The following is a 20,131-nucleotide window of genomic DNA, read 5'->3' on the forward strand; positions in this document are numbered from 1 at the left end:
AGGAATGGGAGCTTTTTTTTTTCATTATTGCATACATCTTTTTGCTCTTATGCACCAACTCTGTAATCTAGTCTCCTAACATTTCAAATCTCTTTTTTAATAGACTCTTCTATATGACATGGTCATATTTCCCTCTGTTCTTTTTTATTTATCTACCTCTTTTTTGTGATAGGATGTCTAGAATCCGGGGTGCGGTTGTGTATTCAATTTATACAACAGCGTTTTGATATTTTTAATATTTTCATATTTTTTATCACAGTCAAATAGTTGGTTTTTTTTTTTTTTAATTTATTTTCCTGACTCACTCTGTTCATTGAGCAGGCTGAGCCATCCCCAAGAATGTGATGCAAGTGTTGGATGGTTCCAGTTAACTGAGAGCCCAGCAGTGTGTGCGGGGAGGACAGACTGCGTCTCCCATTATGTGTAACCTTGCAGCCATCTATGCTGAGGGTGAGATCTCTTGTTGTATTGATTTTTCACCTGTCACTGGTAGGGACTTGGCAGGGCTTATTTTTCCACTGTAGTGAATAATAGCTCTTACATCTCATAGAATTTTTGTCGCTGCACTATTCTCTCCTTTGCCAGATCACTAGCAGGAAAATTAAACTTTGGTGTAAGAACGAGTATAATGGGACACTTTGCTGTTTGTTTTTGATAGTAATGAAGGTCAATTATTTTATAGCAGAGAGCTCCTTCTGCCTTCTGAGCACTTCCTGGACCTCTTCCCCTTTTCATCATGTTTCCAGTACTAGTTCATTCTCCCTGGAAGTAACAATGAATTGCAGGTCCTAAGATAGACAAGGCTTCTGCAGGATTGTCTGGTCTAAAAGTGCTCAGAGCAGGTTGAAATGAAACTCTGGTGAGAACAGCACTAAATGTTGCAGCCTTATCCTAATTGGAGTGTCTTCCATTGCTGCTGTCTGTAGTGCTGGGAGCTTTCTGAGCTGGGAATGGGATAAAATGAGCAAGTGATGTTTTTGTATCTCAATTAATTACTGAGTTTTCCTTTTCGTCTTTGTAAGGATATTTATTGAAAGCCATTTGAAAGTCCCAGTAAATACCTCTTTTTCTAATACCTCTTTTCTGTTAGCTATTGTATTAACAAGCTCACAGTATTTTGGTGGACTGGTGAAAAATGATTTTTTTTCCCCTCAAAATCCCTGTTGGCTTTTTATCAGTCATATCACATTTAGCTAGATGATTTTTAGTATTCTTGGTAATTATTGTCTCAACTAATTTAGTTGAAAAAGAATTAAAGCTTGCTGGAAAATAGTTTTCAAGATTAGTCTAGATTTTTCTTAAAAACTGGGCAACATTTATTCCCTTTCAGTCCTTTGCAAGTTAACAATTTTAATATGAGATTCCTTTTTATTATGGGTATTAGCATCTTGGGTACTTTTTGAATTAATCTCTAATTTTTATATGATTAAAGTTTTCCAGGTGTTTTCTGGTGACACCTTTCTTGAAATACTGTCTTGGAGAGTGTATCTCTATTGTAAGCAGTGATGGGCAGGCTGTTCTCTCTGCATTCCTAATCCTCACTTCACATTTTGCCAGCTAAGAGTATGCCCTGCAGAGCTGGGGTATCTTTTCTGAGGGATTCCGTATGAGAAGTTCCTTCCACCACTTTACCATCTTCAGTGGCCTTTCTGAGCACTTTTGCCACCAGGTCTGTCACTGATATCAAAAACTGCTGGTAAATTTTAGTCTAAGTATTTATTTTCTTCTAAATGAATTCCTTTATTTTTAAGACCAGATTAGCACCTGTCAGTTTATGACAGCTGAACATCTGATGCTCTGAAGAGCAGTTCTTTGCGGGTAATCTGTGTGAGTAAAGGCTACTTCAAAAGCAACCAAATTACTTGAGAAGCTAGGTCTGCTTGTACGTCAGGCATAAATTAAAAGATATCCCTTTGCAGCTCTGTTTGCTGAGCATGTGCTTCATCCCAGAGATGCCTTCTCTCCACACCTAAGAGTTGTTACTTTCATAGTTTTAATAATCAGTGTTAATCCCAGTTTTACCAGGGTTTAGGTAAAGCAGAGGAGTCTGATATCATGTGGGCCAATGTAGAATTTGTCCTGCTGAAATTTGGAGAAAGAATTTGAGACAGAAAGAGATGCCTCTGTGGAGTGAGTAAAGAGCTGTGTACACAGACAGCATTTGTGAACTGAAGGGCTTTCTGATGGAATTTTATTCTTGATATTCCTTGATACATGAAATGCATCCTTTCTTTGTAGTGTGCTCCTAGGGATGATGCATACCTATGTAAAACTAGGTGTTGTTTCCAGCTCTTTCCTCTGATAAAAACAGTCTTCAAAGTATTTCCTGGGCAACAAAGAGAATCTTGAAGAAAATTTCTGAGCCATTCAGGGATTTCTATTTACCTTGCATTTTCTTCAAGGTGGAACAGAAAAGTGGGCCACCACTACTGGACACTGTAGCAGGAATGTGACGCTCTTACTTTGTCTATTATTAGGGGAATGTAGTCTGTCAGAGAAACGAGTGCTGCATCTGGACTGTGACCTATCTTGGGGAGACCCAAGAAAATAATAGAGATCATTAGGAAAGTTTTCTGCTAAAAAAATTGATCTGGCTCATAAGAGTCCTTGGAAGCTGCATTCACAGTCCTGCTTCATGCTCACAGTACTTCTGCCTCTAGTGCAGACTGGAGTTTTGTAAGATGTAGGGATACGGATTTACTTTGAGACAAGTTGCTTGGTCATTTTGTCTCTCTAGAAGTGCAGGAGCTGGAATTCCCTGGTCCAGCTAGCCAGACAGGGCATCTATGTCTCAGGAGTTTAAGCCAAGCCAGTTTGAGAGCATTGTGGAGGATATGTTGCAGAGGGTTTTGTTCTGTTTTGTTCCTGGAGCCCTCTGTAAGAACCCTCTTTTCCAGGACTGCTGCATCCATGAGGCCAAACAGCTTGTGAACAGTGTGGATAAATCTGTGAAGGCAAAAATTTCCTCTCGCCTTGTGCTAGAGGATAGAGGGGCTATTGCCACCACCCAGTGGTAACCCAGATGTGAAGATACAACCTGTATGCCAGTGTGTCTACAACCAGTTGCATTTTTAGCTACATGAGTTTTCCAGCCTGTTTTTTCCATCTCCCTTGGGAATCCATGTGGTGTGAGTAATGCACTGGAGCCAGCACCTCTGCCCTGAGCTGGCTGCTTGGCCTGACACCCAGCATTGCACTACAGCCCCAGGTTGCTGCTGCTCTGCCTTGCTTATGTTGCAGCCTGGAGTCATTTGATGGGCTCCTGCTGTGTATGGAAGATCACAGGCCCCTGTGCTGGCCTGAGCTCAATGCTGGGAGCTCAGTGGGTTTCTTGGAACATATATCTAAAGAGCCTTGCACCTGTTTCCTGCCAGTGCCTTGGCTATGGCTCCCCAACACCTTGAGGTGTGTGGCTGGCCACCACTCTCCTTCACTGCTGGCAGGGATTTTCCTCCACAGCTGGAGGCAGTGGGTAGAGGGTGACTGTTGGAGCTGCAAAAAAGCTGTTTTGCTGTCATGGGCTGCACTCCTGGTGCTGTGACAAACAACCCAGCTGCACTGGCTCCCTCTCTCCCTTTATCTTTTATCCTGTTATTCCCACCCTAGTTTTCTTGCTCTCTCATCTTTTGTTATAGCTTCCTTTCCTTGTTCCCTTTTGGCCTGCTTTTGTCCTTGCTGCACATAGGGAAGGAGAGCAGGGAAAGAGCCAAAGCAGAGGCTTGATACAGCAGAAGCGTCAAAGCTGTTGTGTAAAATGCAGGAGAATGATGTGGGAGACCTGAGGCATACTCATGGGTGTTATTTGCAGCCTATATATATGTGAGTGTTTTTGAGCTGGCAGTATGCTGGGGGAAGCCCACTCATCCAGCATGAGTAACACTTACCCATATATGCCCACCTAGGAAAATGCATGTGTACATGCGTGTGAGCATGTGTGCATCAAACTGTCAAGTCTCACACTGAGGGCAAGACTTGCACATTTGGCTTTCTCCTCACACTCCCCTAAGCCTGTGTTTTATGCACTTGCAGCTCAGCACTCAGTCTGCCCCTGACACATTCCCAAATGCAAGACACAGCCTGTCCCTTGATATGACACAGCACTGCTTTGCTCAGAGAGCAGAGATAACTACTGAATGGTGTGGGTGTATGTGGTGTTCATGAATGTTTGCTGTATTGTTCCTTTTTGTCATGTACTTCAAGGCATTTGGTGGAGTCCATCACTACAGGATCTTGTGCAGATGAGGGCAGGATTTGACCTTCAGTGACTTCTGATGCAGAAGCCAGATGAATGAGGAGACTTCATGCAGATTGGTGTCAGGCATTAACAGGAGATGGGTGCACAGTTATTTTTTGTTATTGATCTGCTTAGGTTTTATTGATGTATCAGGATAAACTTACATGAAGCTCATTAAATATTATTCAATATAGCTGTGTCCTTGGCAGGAGGCTTTTCTAGTGACAGTAATAAAGTGAGTATAAATCATTGTCACTGAAGGATATGGTGGCTGGTGTATTCTTGAGGAGCAAAATGAGCCATTAAGACCTGAAATACAGACCAGGGAAGTAGTTGGCAATGGGCTTTTTAATTTGGTAGTTGCATTTTGGCCACTGTGAGCACAGTTGGTAAGCCTTCTAACACTTAGTTGCTCAAATGACTGTCATTGCAGGCTGTTGGCAATGTAAGCAGTTAGACCCAAGACCTGACTGGACTGGAGGGATGTAATTCCCCTTGTGCGTATCAAAGTGAGGTGAGAAAGATAAAGGACTGCCCCACATACTGCCCTCCTCACTGCCAATGAGAGATGTGTAATTTTGATTTTTAACAGACTCTTCTTCTGAGTTCCTGTAAGTTTCTGGGGTGGTATCTCTGGTTTTCTTCTCATTTTAATTCACATGCTAAGAATCTAACATAATGCTTGTGGTCATGATTTCTGTGTTTTGACAAGGAGTTTCCAAACTGTGCATCATAGTGCAGAATCACAGTGACAAACCAATACTGCCTAATGGCCAGACATTTTATTATGTGCAAGAATGGACGGAAAACTAATGTGCTGTTACTGATGGTTCCTATACAAACAAGTGTTGAAGCCCTTTATATTCTAGAGCATCTTGTCCTGGTCTGGGTCAGACTCTTTAAATCCAACCAGAGTCCTAATAATGAACTGACACATTAGATGATGATGTCCGGAATCAGGAAAGGAAATCCTTGGTCTGCTTAAATACTGGACAAAAAAGATACATATGTGGACATGTGCATGTAACAGACAGCAAATGGTTTGACTGATGTTCTGGTCTCTTCGCAGGTGCACCTGCGCTCTGCTGAGCGCCTCCGGGAGTTGTGCTGCTCTAACCGAGGCACCTTCATCAAGGTGGGACAGCACCTGGGAGCACTGGACTACCTCCTGCCTGAGGAGTACACCCGCACCCTCAAGGTGCTGCATAGCCAGGCCCCGCAGAGCACCAGGCAGGAGATTGAGCAAGTTATCCGTGAGGATCTTGGCAAAGAGGTAGGGGCAGCCATAGCCTGTGTTGGCTTCTCAGGCCTCAGCAAGCACTGCACAGCTAGAGGAAGGATAACAGCAGCTAGAGGAAGGGAAACTGCTGTTTCTCAGTTATAAGACATACCGAGGGAAGATACTCCTTCCTTGTCTGTGGGTGAAGGCCATGCGGGTTTTCTCTGTCCACCAATGGGCGTTATTGGCAGGCTTTGGTGAGGAGAAGATAACAGAGAAGTAAGGGTGTGGAAGGTGCCAGATGGAAGTGGCAGGACTCAGCAGAGCAGTGTACTCTATATGCCAAGATGAACAGGGTTGCTCGTGGTCAGGGTGGAGGGCTGTGGCACACTGAGGAGTGTGAGCTGGAAGTATTGATGTTCAGGACAGAGATATATTGGCAGAGTTCTGTGAGGGATGACTGCTTTCCCCTGGCTGCACTAGACCAATTCCAGCTAGCACTGACAGCCCTTTACTTTCTTGAGCCCCTAATTAACCCCCAAAGAAAATAATAGCATAAATCACTTTTGGTGCTGCAGTCAGGTAACGCAGTAGCTCAGGAGTCAGTGCCATCATTAACCCTCAGCAGCCCACAGCACTGAGATCAGTAGGTCATCAAGCAGGTGATTGTGTTCATTAGATATAGGGGATGTAACCACAGTAAATTACAAAGGGTATTCTGCTACTTTGCATCTTGCTCTTTACCAGAAGTCTTCTCACATTCTAGCCCAGGTTGAGAAGAAGCATTTCAAGGATCATAACTGACATGGTAAGGAGGGAGGCAGGAGGCAACAGTGTGCAAAGGTGATGTTATGGTAAGTGTGTGTGAGGGGAAGGAAGACAGAAGGTTGAAGAAGGGGAGCAGTGTGTACATCTGTTGTTTCTCACATATAGAGGTTTTTGGGGCTGTTTTGTTTATTCTGGCCTGTCTGACTGTGTGGTAAGGAGGTGTGGGGTAAACATGAGGTAAGTGAAGTATTTGCACCCAGAGGGCATATTATGGGCAGATTTGAATGGGGCAAGTCTGCCTATATGTAGTTTAAGGGTCTACATATTGTATAGCCAGGAATGACCATTAATACTTCCCTACAGTTTAATGGCAGGGTTAATGTCAGCCCCCAGTCTGCAACATGCTCCCTCTATTAGCATTCCATCCTTGTAGCATGGCTGGTACCAGCTGTGTTTCATAGCTCAGTGGATAGATGGAGCAGAGCAGACTGGCTGCTCCCTGCAGGCCTCTGCCTCCATGGGCTTCCATGTGGCAATCTCCCTTCCACAGAAGCTGTGGAAAGCCACCTCAAAGTTAACCCACATTAAATTACCACACTACCCACCTCTGGCACAGTTTGTGTGATGTCTCTTAAAGGCTGAAGTAGGTGCTTGGGGGTGGGACCTTTTCTCTCAAGTGTGTGTTCAGCTGCCACTGATAATCCCTGGTTTCTTTGTGCTTCTTGGGAGCTAGACGAATGCTCCGTGCCTCATTGATTCCCAGTGAAGCAGCTCGAACAGAGTCTCCACAGCAACCTTACCTCATAGCATTCACTTCCTTCACATGGGCAGTGCTGGGCAATATTTGATTTTAAAGTTACAGAGGGAGGGAGTATGAAGAAGGTGGGAATGGGAAGAAAGTGATGTAGAGGAAATGGCAACAAGACAACAATGATAAAAGAGATAAATGAAGAGAATAATGTATAAAAGTAAAGGACCTTGTAAAACTAGGCAGTATTAAAAGCTGATGTAAATGCCCGTATTAATAGTTACAAAGTACCAAATCAAGATACTTAAAACCAGAAAGGATTTGGAAACCTAATGCACCAAAGCTGTCAGTGCTGGAGTCTAGAGGGTTTAATATAGGGTTGCTTCAGGAACGAATTGAATTTCAGTGTAGCTAGATCCTCAGTGTATTTTGAATATGATATTCTTAGCTGAAATATAGGTGGCAGAGTGGCAAGGTGGAGTATCGGCACAGAAGAGTTCAGATTTTCCCTCCTGGGGCCAGCATCACACCTGGAAACTTGCAGATGAATTCAAATAGAAGAAAAAATGGCAACGAGGGAACCTGTTCAGGGTGCCTAGGCCTAGTCCTGCTGCTCTCAAATTCAGTGGTAAGACTTCCAGGTCTCTGGTCAGGCCCAAGAACAGGGCTCTTCAGATGAATCTTAAGTGTAGGCAAGAAGTAATTACATACAGCTTGGATCAGTGCAGAGCAAATGGGAGAAAGAGCAACTGGAAATACACAGAGATACGGGAGGAATGTGACAAGCTAACGAATAAGGCAAGAGCTTGCAAAAGGGCAGGAAGATCAAAAAGAGCCAATTTCGTGTACAAAAGCATTGTATTTTCAGTCACTTAGAAATAGTTTGCCTTCTGATGTGACCTGCTCCTGTGAATCTAATTACGGGCTTGGCTGTTTGACAAATGTCTTGTGGGAAAACTGGCTTAAATGGAGACCATGCCAATGGGACAGATGTTTGAGCAAAGACAGAGCACCTGTGAGGTGGATTTATGGTAGTTCAACATGACTCTGTTGTCCCCACACAAACTTACTTGATACCCTGCTGATGGGGGTCTCCCATTTTAGGCCAGCATCATGGCTGGGGACTGTGAGCTGCAGCATATAGCTCTGATGTAAAGGCAAATGGCATGCGTGCTGATTTGACACAGAAGGAGAAGCATCATATATGCTGAGTAGTGGATTGTCCTGTCCAACCTTATTTTTAGTCCAGGGCCAGTTTGTGTACCTCTCAGGGGTCATCGAGATAAAAATAATCAGTAGTGAGCCAAATGCTGGCTTTCTAATCTCAGCAGCAGTGGTTTGGATGAGTGATGATGGGAGGTGATTTTTCTCTTGAGAGTTATATGCAAGAGGTTGAGGTGGGTGGGGTGGGATTCTCAGGGTAACACAAGTAGTAGCAGTGGGAGAGGCTGCACAAAGAAGTCTTTGCTATATCTGCTGGAAACAATCATCAGTGAGATCACAGAGCAAGAATCTTTTGGGGAGACAGTGAAGATACTACAGGTTGGGCTTGTTCTGGGTGTATTCCGTGGAGCAGTTGGGAAATGCTGTGTTCATAAGAATGGGTGTTAAGATAGGAATGAAAGAGTCTCTCCTACCTCTGTTTTTATCTTCCTTGCATGAACAAGGTTCTGAAAGTGAAAGGGTGTCAAGCATGGAAAATGAAAGCAAGCTGAATATGTTCTTTCTCTGCAGAACTATTAATGACACAGGGAGAGACAGCTGGTTCAGCTAAGTTGCTCTAACTCAACAAAGTTGAAATGTGGATGCCACACATTTAGGGAAAGACTTAAAAGCACAGAATCTTTGTGTTTAGAATTCTAGTTCAGAAACTAGAAAAGGTGGGAAGAAACAAACACTGGGGTTAGGTAGGTTTATTGGAAAGGACTGTAATGTGGCTATGGGATACAAAGATACTGGGGAGTTGATGTCACTGTGTTCTGATTAATGGTGTTTCACAGCATCCCTTGTCATAGGATGGAGTGGTTGCAGAAGGACTTGTCAGCTTTTACAACCCCGGTCTTCCAAATATGTGCCTTTCTGTTGCCTGACTCCACTACTATCCAGTGCATTTCCAAATACTGGTCTCACTTCTCTGCTGCTGCACAGTGCTGTCACAGTTTTGATACTGTGGCATCTCCTTGCTTCACTGTGTGCTCTTCTCTGCACCAGCACACACTTTTACCTCTTTCTAGTCCCAAAAGACCTCCTCATATTGCACATATCCCAGTAGGCCATAGCCTAGCTCTACCCACTCAGCACCACTGTATTAATTCTCCTGTGTACAGCAGGATGTCACTTTTTACAGACTATTGCTCATCAGCTTCTAGCCCATCCTTACACATTGGCATTTTTTAATCAACTTAATTAACCTTTTCCCTGAGACTTCTTATTCTCCCTCTTGATATGTTTGTCCATACTCTACCCAGGCCTTAATTTATGTTGGAGGTAATTTTCCTTGGTGGAAGACGCTCCCTTCTTCCTCATCTGTCACTCTTCCCTTTCAGAAATATCCTGTTCCGGTTCCTTTCTGACAGGTTCCTTTTGGGCAGGTTCTCTAGTCATTGCTTCTGCCTCTGGTGTGAGGTTGTTTGGTTGGTGATTAGGGCAAGGATAAAGTTGGTACCCCCCAGGTGAGAGCAGTGTGGTCCCATGCAGGGTCTTTCCCATGTTGTTGGGGTGCTTGTGTAGTGTGGCTGCCCAGGTGCTCTGTGTCCAGGCTGTCATTGCTTGGGGGGTGATGGGCTGGTGTAAGGCATGTGACTAGCTGTGGGAGTGTCTGTCCTTGTCTTTTGACTTACCTTCACATCTAATAGTTGCAGAAACTATTGCAGAGGTTGAAATGGTTGAAGCTGAGCAGTCTCAGATGTTATCAAACGAGGGATCCCAAGAAATCCTGACTGCAGGTATCCATATCTGTATACAAACTTAGGCCATTGCTGGTGAGTTTGCTGTGCTCCAGGGAAGGCTGAGGCAAAACAGGCTACATAGGGAGAACACACCAGTGATTGAAAGTTCTGCTTACAATGCTTGCTTGCTTTGTTCAAGGATGGGAGAAGGGGCTGGGGAGTGCTCAGATGTCAAGGCTTCTCTGCTGAAGCCAAATCATATAAAGGGCTTAAACAGATGGAAAGATAAGTCATCTGGAAGGATGTCATTCTAGGCCTGCTTTGTGGAAATGCAGGTGATGTGAAGTAGTTTCTAATTGCTTGATTACCCAGCACCTCCAAGAGAAGGTCCGTTTCATCCACAGTTAATTGCAGCTTTTACAGGTTGTTCAAGCACTGTTTTGCCATTTGCAAGAAACCTCCTGCAGCCATACAGTAAAGGAGCTTGTTGACTGAGCAGGGCTGGATAATTCAGTGGTTTGACTGTGATTTATAAACAGAGCACATGTGATAGAGAAACCTCCTGTGCTGTGATTTGTGAAGGAGGATGCATTTCCACAATGATGTTAGGAGGATTCTGCCTTGGATTCCTGCTGTTGTACCTAGCATAGCCCAGTGCTGTGCAAGTAAGAAACAGAAACTCCTTGTCTGAGAACTCATTGTTCCTGCAGCAAAACCATGGCAAGGAAGAATATTACCCTTTGTCAAATGTAAGTAGTAGAGACTAGACACTATAGAATTGATGTCAAGTCTCTAAAGGGGAAAATAATGCCTGAAGATTTTTAGCTTTTCATGTATTTTTCATAGATTTGTAGCCCTGTAGATTGCTAATACTGTACTGCTAATAGCTCCTAGTACTTTTCCTACCCTTTTCCCCATAAGCTAACCTTCTAACACATTTCTGAAATACTCTTAGTCTTACTTAACAAGAGGACCACCAGCGAGGATGCTTTTGTTTTCCAACCAGAATTTTAAGAGACACAACAAGAAGTGGGATAGAGAAGTTCCTCTGTATCCAATGGGACAAATTCCAATTGGGCAGTACCCAGGGAAAAATTACCTAACCAACTGCTCTTCTAATTGGACAATATTTAATAGGTATGCTAATCAACTAACCTTATAAAAATTGTAGAATTACTGTATCATATGTGGGTTTTGCCATATTGTGTACCTGAAGGTTTTCAAGTAAAGGTTTGCTGTTATATTATCATTGTAACATTGTTTGGGAAGGTTTGTTCTATTTCCAGGTAACAGTTTAAATTGCTCCTTGTCTTGGCTTAGGAGTGATATTCTCCAGTTTAGTACTCCAGCTAAAACCAACTGGAGGCATAAAAGGCAAAGATCACAGCTTGAAGTAAGAACAATTTACCGGAAACAGCAATGAGATAACAAAACAAATAATAACAGCAACACTATTAATAACAAAAGGTATAAGACAAAGAAACTATTTATGTGAAAAGCCCCTAACAATAAACAATACCTGACTGTTCTGTCCACCACTTCAACTTGATTGGAAAGAACCCCTTCTTGGAAGAGAAAGAGAGTCCCTTTCTCCTGCCCATCTCAATGGCGTGAGGTGGTATCAAATAACTTTAGGGTCCTGGCCACAGCCCTCCTGACTACTGCAAAAAAATTAACTCTGTCCTGATTGGAACTAGGGCACTCCCAAAGTTCCCAAAGTGTTTTTTTGAGTTTGGTACATGAAATATTATTCATCTTTTGTCGAAATGTACCCATATACACCTGGGAGTAAGGTGACTGCTGTGATCTGCAGTGATTCTGCTTGGCCATTTGGCAGGGAGGGACAAAAATTGTTTGTCCATGTGTACCGCCATGGGAAAGACAGAGAATGAGACCAAAGCAAGCTGATAATCCCCAGTGCAAGAGACTTCCCTGTCCTCATACTGTTATGAGAGTATGAGAAATAGCAGGAATAGAAAAAAATGTTTACTCTTATTTCTGTATGAACTCTTGGTATAGTATGGCAGCCTTTGCTGTGCCAGTGGCAGGGAGAAGGAGGGACTTGATTCCCTATCTTCTGGAATTGTTGATGAGCATTTTAATTTTTGATGAGCATTTAAGCTCTGGTTAGACATATGCTTATTTCTGATTTGCAGAATGATTCAAGTAATGCTCAGCCCTGTGGGAGAGGAACTGGGCTGTTGGGTATTAACACTGCATATCCTACAGCATCCAAGTTATTCCCAAGGTAGTATGAACCACTTCTGTAAGTGGCTCCATACGGTGCTCTAGAGAAGATTCATTTGCTATGCTAGATCACAAGGTCTTCATGTCATAATGAAGGTTGCTGCAAGTTCTGTTATGGTTCCAGAAAGCCTTTTCCCAGGCAGGCAGTGTTATCTAACCCATCCAAGATGCCAGGACACATGCCTGCTTTAACCAGTGTTGTACAGTATTGTGGTTGAGTGCTCTGCCCAAAAGCACTGATGTATGGCACGGTGCACAATCCCTCTTGTGGTTGCTTGTGGACTGATGCAGAATGGCTTTGCTGAACACCCAGGTCTCCTGTAGCTTGTGAACCTGGTTCTGTCCTAAAACACCATCTCCAGCATTGCTGTGCCAGGGTGGTCTGTGAAGTCTATCACTGTGCATTACATCACTAACGGACTCAGGGCAATCAGATCTAGGTCAGCAAGAGCCTCTTTTGCCTGCTATGGGTATTGTCGGTCACTGGAAATCTCATCATTCTGCATTACCCTCCATTACCCACCAATGTGGAAGCTGAGCTGTCGTGGCCATTACTCTGGCATTGTGAGGGGCTGGAAAGTGGGACAGGAAGATACGACCCTTCTCCCACCACTCTTGAGTCTCGCAGTACACCCAGCAGGGCTTCCAAGCAGACTTCAATAAAAAACACGTTTTTATTAAAACTGTAATGACAAATAAAAAGCCTTCACATTTCTTTCAATAACTTGGGATATAAAAAAGAGATTTTTATCTATTATGAAAAGGATTTTGGCCATAAAAAGGTAATTTAAAGAGTCTGAGATGGATGGCGAATAGCATTAATGTCACCCAGAACAAATGGTCCTGCATTACTCAACTGAAAGGCAGAAGTGGCTGTCTGTGCTGGTCCCACTGCTGCTGCAGCCTCTGCTGTGCTTGCTCTGCCTTGTCTCTGGTAAGAGGCCCCAGTCACTGGCAGATCCCAGTGTGGCTGCTTCTACGCTGAGCTCTCGTGTGGCAGCAGCCGTCCAGAACTGCTGCTCTAAGGACAGATGGGAAAGCAGAGAACTTTATGTGGCTTATGTAGTGAACCTTGCTTTGTTTCTTATGTCCCTGCTCAGTCTGTATGCAAACTCCAGTGTTACTGACCCTTACTGTCATGTCAAGGACAGCCTGGTGTCCTTACTACCACATGAGCTTTCAGAGGATTTTCTCTCCATTCAGAGCCCTTGGGAGAGTTTGGCTGGGTCCTGCTCATGGCACCCTCTTCCTGGGTACTCTAGGCCCCATAGTCTAAGAGAGGGAAGGTTTTGAGTATAGATTAGAGGATAATCTCCTTCGACTTCCTTCAAATTAGTAAAATTTACAATATAGGAAGTTGGACAGTAGATTTCCTGAAGAATTGTTTGGAGGGCCTTCTGTAAGGGAGAGAAAAACTTCAGATCAGAAAGTGCAGTGGGGAATGACCTGGTAAGGAATAGTTCTGAAGTGGATGTTTAGTGACAATTTTGCCTTCAGTTTATGAATTCTTTAGATGCCTGGGGGTTGGTGTACAACATACCTGCATGGAATTTGTTGGCTCAGTGTCTGCGCATATGGTAGGCTGTGTTCAGTACAGTTTTCTCAGAGTTTTGATTACACCTGAAGTGTTGCTCTGAAGCAAATATATCTTGGCTGACAGTACACACAACAGCTGTGTCAGGCTGTATTCAGTGTCCACATCCTGCAGTGGCGGTAGAGGTGCTGCACAGCAATGCTCAAACCATTGACAGAAAACACTTCTCAGCATGTGGGTAACCCTTCCAATTCCAAACAATTACTGAAAATTGCAGTCTGTAACTGGGATTAGTAGTCCTTATTCTTGCATATGGAGACTTTCCTTTTTCAAATATTTATTTCTTTTGCTGAGCAATCTCCAGGCATTTCTGACACAGCAGGATCTGTGTAGGGGCAGAAACATTGAGCTGCTGTGTTGCAGGACTGACTGGCTTCTGTTTTAAAGCCTACTGCTGATACCCTCTGAAATATTCTTGATGCTCTGATCTTGACACAGGCTGGGTTTACTATGCCCGATTCTTCTCTGAGGGAATGAAGAATCCCGTCATCTGCCTGCCCACTGATCTTTTAATATCCTACTTTTTGCGGCCTAGTTATTATCTCCTAATTTATTTCAGAATTTTACATCTGCACAGTTACTTGGCTCTTGACCCATTAGAAACATGAAAACATGATGCAGTGAGTCACGCAACTTATGGCGATAGGTTATTTGTAGATGAAACAAATGACATAAGATGAAATAAGGAGTTACAGGGCCTGACCTTGACCTATCTTTATTTTTCTAACACATAGAATAGTCACATAGAATTTTTATGAATTTATAAGACGTATGGTGATCTAATAAGTTTTGTTTTATGGTACTTCTGTGATCTGTCTGACAGGCAGCTCTTGATTTTATGGAAGGGTGCTGAGCCATAAAAAACACTTCAACTCTGCTCGCAAGTTTTCTTCCCTGTGAAAAAACTGCTAGGAGCATTGGAAATTCTCCTTATGAGATGCCACACACTCAACATGCTTTTATGTTTTGAGGATTCAGGCAAAAATTAGGATCTAAGATGTCTCAATGTTCTTTATACCACTACTGAGAAAAGTGTGTTTGTTTCTTATAGGCAGACCAGCCTGAGGAAGTTTTCTCATGTTATGTTTGTGGACATTAGGCACATTTTGCACTTATTTTCTGTAAGCTTTGCAGTATTTCATTTTACAGGATGTGTAGTTCAGAGCCAAACCTCTGAAGCCGTCTGTGACAACTGAGTAATTAAACTCACATGACCTATTGCTTGTACCAGGAGAGCTCAGCTGAAGCAAACCTACACATTTCTCCCTTACAAAGCTCACATAACCACTGCATCTCAAACTGACAAGTTCTTGGAAAAGGCTTTTCAGCACCGATCCTTCCAAATTTCAAATTATTAGTAGAAAATTTACATTAGTTAGCTCATTTTGGATAATGAATGAAACTGAGGTGGTATCAGTTGTGCGTGGAGAACAAAGCCAATTTTCTCAAGCACCTTATTGCATGTTGCTGATTGGTGTTCAGGTCTATTAACTGCTATTCCCATTTATCAAGAAGGCTAGAAGGAGGCTAGAGCAATTAAAATTACCAGGGCTTGTTAAGAGGGGTTGTAGTAAAGAAGTCTCTCCATGTAACTTTGCAAACTGCTGATGCTTTGCCCTGGCTGCCAAGAAAACCTATAAGCCAATGCCTCCTCTCCCGGTCCATCTTTTGTCCTTTGGACCATAATCTAATCTCTCCCTCTTCTATTTTTTTTTCTGTTTTGTTTGAAAGAGGTGTGAGGCTGGTTCTTAATGGGATATCCTGGCCAAGGCCTTTGCCAGTCCCTTGCAGTCATTAAAACCAACTCGGGAATTATAGATTTGCTGCTCCAAGATGAACATTTGAGGCAGTGGGTGGTTCTCAGTGAGTGAGCAGGAAAGAATGGAAAGACATGGAGCAGACTGGTTCTGTGGGGCTTATCTCTCTAATGACTACCCAACCACAGCACACTGATTACAATGTGTTCGACTGAGTGTGTCCAGTGACTTAGTATCTTGTACCTGATGAGGGAGAAAGTGCAGCCTGATGACTCTGGCATACTCTCTCCTGGCTTTGCTCTCCACAGAACAGGTTTGAAGTGGATCTGAGTACTTGGCCCCTTTTTGGTGAGGTGAATCCTGGATTGTAATGAAGTGCATTTTTAGATGTTACAATAGATGGAATCCACCAAACTGTTTGTCTGCATCATGCCAGTTAGTATTTAGAGGCTTCCTGTCCTGCTCCTATTCTAGAGGCTGACTTTGATACTCCATTTTTGAGCTGCATCGGCCTAAGGGAAGGTAGAAAGGCAGTTGGATTCTGGCTTTAGAATAATGGGTTGCTAGATTGTTTGGAAAAGCATGTGAATTAATCAAAATTACTGCCCTAGCTTTGTTTCCATAGCCCACTTTTGTCCTGGTAACAACCTCTAGCAGTACACACTGTGGATGACAGAGGAGAACTTACATTCAAGCTGTTTCCTGCTGTACCCTGGACTGTCAGCCCTTCCCTTTGCAGTACTTGTCACCCTGCAGTGGCAGCAGCAATGCTAGGCCTGTAAGTGTACTTGATTTATGTTAACTGTTGAAACAATAATGTTTAATCTGTAAAGTGCTAATCTATTTTTTATGTTGATTATGAATAGGCCAGCTGTGCCTACTTTCCTATTCATAGAGTTTAGTGAACAAGCCCATTTCACAGGCTGGGTTTGGAGAGTAATTTACATGAGAGCAGACACTGCTTTAAGGAAAGTAAATCAGCTGGGTTACACCAGTGAAGCAGGGATTTGACAGCTCTGCACTAAGATCTGAGGGCAAGGAAAAAAAAACATGGGAGGAAGAGGAGAAAGACAGATAATAAATGAACTGTAAAAGGAGCTGACAGATCAGAGCAGACGTGAAAAGTAGGGAAAATATGGTCAGGAGCAGAAAGGGAAAGTTGATATTCAGATTGATAAGAAGGAAACAGGACAGGATGTGGCTGGTTTAACATAGGACTTTTTGAATCAGTGCAGAGAGCTCAGGGCTCTGTGGTTTGTATGATCGGTCATTAGGGATGACCTAATGCATGGTGCCAGTGACACTATTGGCAAAGTAAGTTGTGGATTTAATTTGTTGTGCAGTTGTCTCTCTTGAGGGACTTCTATTGGTCTCTATACATTTTTTCTGAGAGTTGGCTGCAAAGGATACAAACTCCAGGGCCCCATCCAGACCTCTTTGTTAGTTATTCTACCTCAGCTTCTGCTTAGTCTCTGGGCCTTGGTCTCTGTGGCGTGGACTGCTGAATAGCTGTGTCTTTCACACTGACTTATCTGCCATGTGTGCTGGTGTTTCAATGTTCCATCAAGGCACATGTAACACCAGTAACTGTCTTAGAAGCTTTATATATTTGGCAAAGCTTTACTACCTTTTAAGCATAATTCTTCTAAAGTAGTGACCTTATTATATCCCTTTCTTGGTACCACTTCAGTTCAGGCAGGGCTGCCCACATCTGCGAGACTGCATTTGCTTCCAGATCCACCTCAGCTCTCTACTCTACTTCACTGTTTGATTAATCTGGGGCAGTGTTGTGCTTCAGTAGAGCTTCAGGCCTGCTTGTATCTATGTAATTACAACCAAAGCCTGAGGAAAGGATATAACTGGGCAGAATCTGTCTGGGACTAGACTTTCCCCTCTGCATGTCATCATTGTACTGTGCCTCTGTCCACCCTGGTGACAAGCTGCTAGATTGTCCAGTGCTGCTTCTGTCATTCCTGCTCTTTGGCCCAGGTGATGAAGATCATCAGAGGGCTGGAACACCTCTCCTGTGAACACAAGATAAGAGAGTTGAGGTTGTTCAGCCTGGAGGAGGACTGGGGGAGACATCATAGCACCTTCCAGTACCTAAAGGGGACCTACGGGAGAGCTGGAGAGGGACTTTTAAAGAGTGTGGTAGTGATAGGAAAAGGGGAATGACTTCAAACTGAAAGATAGTAGGTTTAGGTTAGATATTGGGAAAATATTCTTTTCTGTGAAGGTAGTGAGGTACTGGAACAGACTGCCCAGAGAAATTGTGTCTGCCCCATTCCTAGAAGTGTTTAAAGGCAGGCTGGATGGGATATTGACCAACATGGTTTAGTGGAAGGTGTCCCTGCCCATGTCAGGGAGGTTGGAACTGGGTGATCTTTAAAGTCCCTTCCAGCACAAGCTGTTCTATGATACTATAGAACAAAATGTGGTACTGTCCTGCACACACACTGCAGGAACCCTCCACTCCTCCTGCACACACTGCCTCTGCACAAATACAAACAGTGTCCTGGTCCTGTTCTTCACTGGCCTTTCTGTGGATGGATTTTGCCTGCCATTCCCCATACAAGCTGTGTGCACAGATGCCCTGCTCCATGCTTCCTTTCTAACTCTGTGCTCAAGCCTTGGCACAGCTTCACTTCCTGGCCAAATCTTTGTACCTCACCTCTTCCAAACATCCCCTCCTCATACTCTATATAGTCACATAAGACTGCCCATACACATTCCCCCCAGCCCTCCTGCCTTGTCTTATACACTTCTTGGAGCCCCCAGGCTTTCAAAGCTGAATCAGAGGCATTTAAGATGAGGCACAGGTGATGTGTTCTCCTGAAGTACCCATATATCCTCAGGCTCTGGCAGCTGGTTATTTCTTGCAGGACTGCTGCTGTTGTGCAGGCTTACTGCTGACAGGGCCCTTGGGGCATCTCCGCAGTCCTTTCTGAGCCTCCCCCTGCCTGGCTGTGACTAACATGGAACTTGCTTTTTGTGGCTCCTTTCCTACACAGGTTTCAACCAGTGCATGGTGGGGATGTGTTTGTATCTGGAGTCAGAATGGTCTTGGAAGTTCATTTGCTTCTGAGTGTTTTCTTAAATCTAACCTTCTTGCTTATGTGCCATCTGGCCCCATCTCTGTGTCATTTTGAGTCAGGCTTTATTTTGGTACAGATAAGAAATTCTTTACACTGAGAACTACCCATCATGAGGAGGCAACAACTTCCCCAGGGATGTGGTAGAGACCTCTTCACTGGAGATTTTCAAGATGTTACCATCTCTTCTAGGCTTCCTTTCCATGAAATGTTAAACAAGGCCATCTTTTGAGGTCCCTTCCAACCACAGCTCTTCTATATTTTACAAATATTCTGTCTTTGCACCAGGCTGCTGTAGGGGTGATATGTCATTTGGGAATATGTCTTCAGGAATTCAGTCAAGGGGTTCTGTGTGCTGGGGACCTCCAAATACCTTACTACCTGTGTGGCTCAAGAGATATGGGAACTTTGAGGGGATGGGGGACAATTGGCTTGTTTTCACCAGTCATTTGTGAGCATTAGCACTTGCTGTCTAGTACTAGATTCAGACCTCGAAATGAGGTCAGTGTTGATGACAAGGTCAAGGCTGCAGGCATGCTTGATAGAAAGTTGGTGACATTCTCTGTTGTGATGAGAAAGGAGATAGAAAGGATGGTTTGATTGAGAAGATTAGGAACTGTGCTTTAGTTTTGTTGAATGTGAAGAGAGATACGACTGTCTGAAAGAAGATGACTGAGAAACAGGCTGAAATTGTAGTTTGGCTAGAAGCAGGCTGATGTAGAGTACAGAGCCAGAACTACAAGTCAGCAGAAAGGAAGTGGGAATTTTATGTGAGCTATTATCCAGATGCAGTGGTGGGGGTTGAGGTTGTGAGCAGAGCTTTCTGTAACATCTCCAGAAAGCTGGGAAAGGGATAAGCCAGCTGCTCAGATACACTAAGAGAGCCATTAAAAAGAGTAGAAGGCTGAGGAGACTGTTCCCTTTCTTAGGAGCTACTGGGATGTTCTTGCTGTGTTAGCACTTTCAGCTCTATTGCTTGGGAGCTGAAGAGCTGCAAAGAGCACAGAAAACCTTGAAGATCTTAATAGAACAGGGCTACTACTGCTCTACCTCAGCCATGGAATAAGAATCCCTTTGGGCAGATGGGATGCAGCAGAGTTGTCTTCTGCTCTGCTTTCACTGTGCACTGGTGTAACAAATGAGACCCTCCTTTGTTAGCAGGGGAGAGGAAAGAGAAAGAACACTTTTGATTAGAATACAAAAGGTGGATGGGAGTGGAGTTGTTGTGTGCTTTTGAAGGACTGTGATTCCAGTCTGTCTGAACAACTGACAAGTGTGGCTCCATCCTCGTAGACAGGAGAGATGCAGAGGAAGTAGTATTTTCCCCAAAAAGTCAGAGAAAAGAGTGGATTTAATGAGCATTGCTCAACTGAGAGAAAGAAAAAAGAGCAAATTAAATGGAGCATTTGTATGCACTAGGGAACAGCAGGGAAGCATCTGCCCTATAGCCTGCACTGTTGGAGTGAATAAGTAGCTCACAAGTCACTATTTTCTTTTTCATTATGATGGAATGGAAAGCAAACGGGATTATATATGTATATACGCATCTTGGCTTTATTTTGCATTGGTCTGTGCATTTTACAT

General features: G+C 43.6%; 1 protein-coding gene across 8 annotated transcripts in view; it reads left to right on the top strand.

Annotated features, from left to right (window-relative positions):
• ADCK1 (aarF domain containing kinase 1) overlaps positions 1 to 20,131 on the top strand; it is a 71,175-nt gene that overhangs the window by 20,806 nt on the left and 30,238 nt on the right. For 6 of the 8 annotated variants that reach the window (XM_062494577.1, XM_062494571.1, XM_062494575.1 and 3 more), the window contains one exon: positions 5,304 to 5,507. The exons of 1 other annotated variant lie outside the window; for it this stretch is intronic. In XM_062494577.1, coding sequence (XP_062350561.1) covers positions 5,304 to 5,507 — 204 coding nt within the window. Of the gene's footprint in view, positions 1 to 5,303; positions 5,514 to 7,175; positions 7,182 to 19,864; positions 19,944 to 20,131 lie in introns of all 8 variants that reach the window. One more of the 8 variants, XM_062494570.1, reaches the window with a different exon arrangement.

Source organism: Cinclus cinclus, chromosome 6 (assembly GCF_963662255.1).
Source record: "Cinclus cinclus chromosome 6, bCinCin1.1, whole genome shotgun sequence".
Classification (NCBI taxonomy): Eukaryota; Metazoa; Chordata; class Aves; order Passeriformes; family Cinclidae; genus Cinclus; species Cinclus cinclus.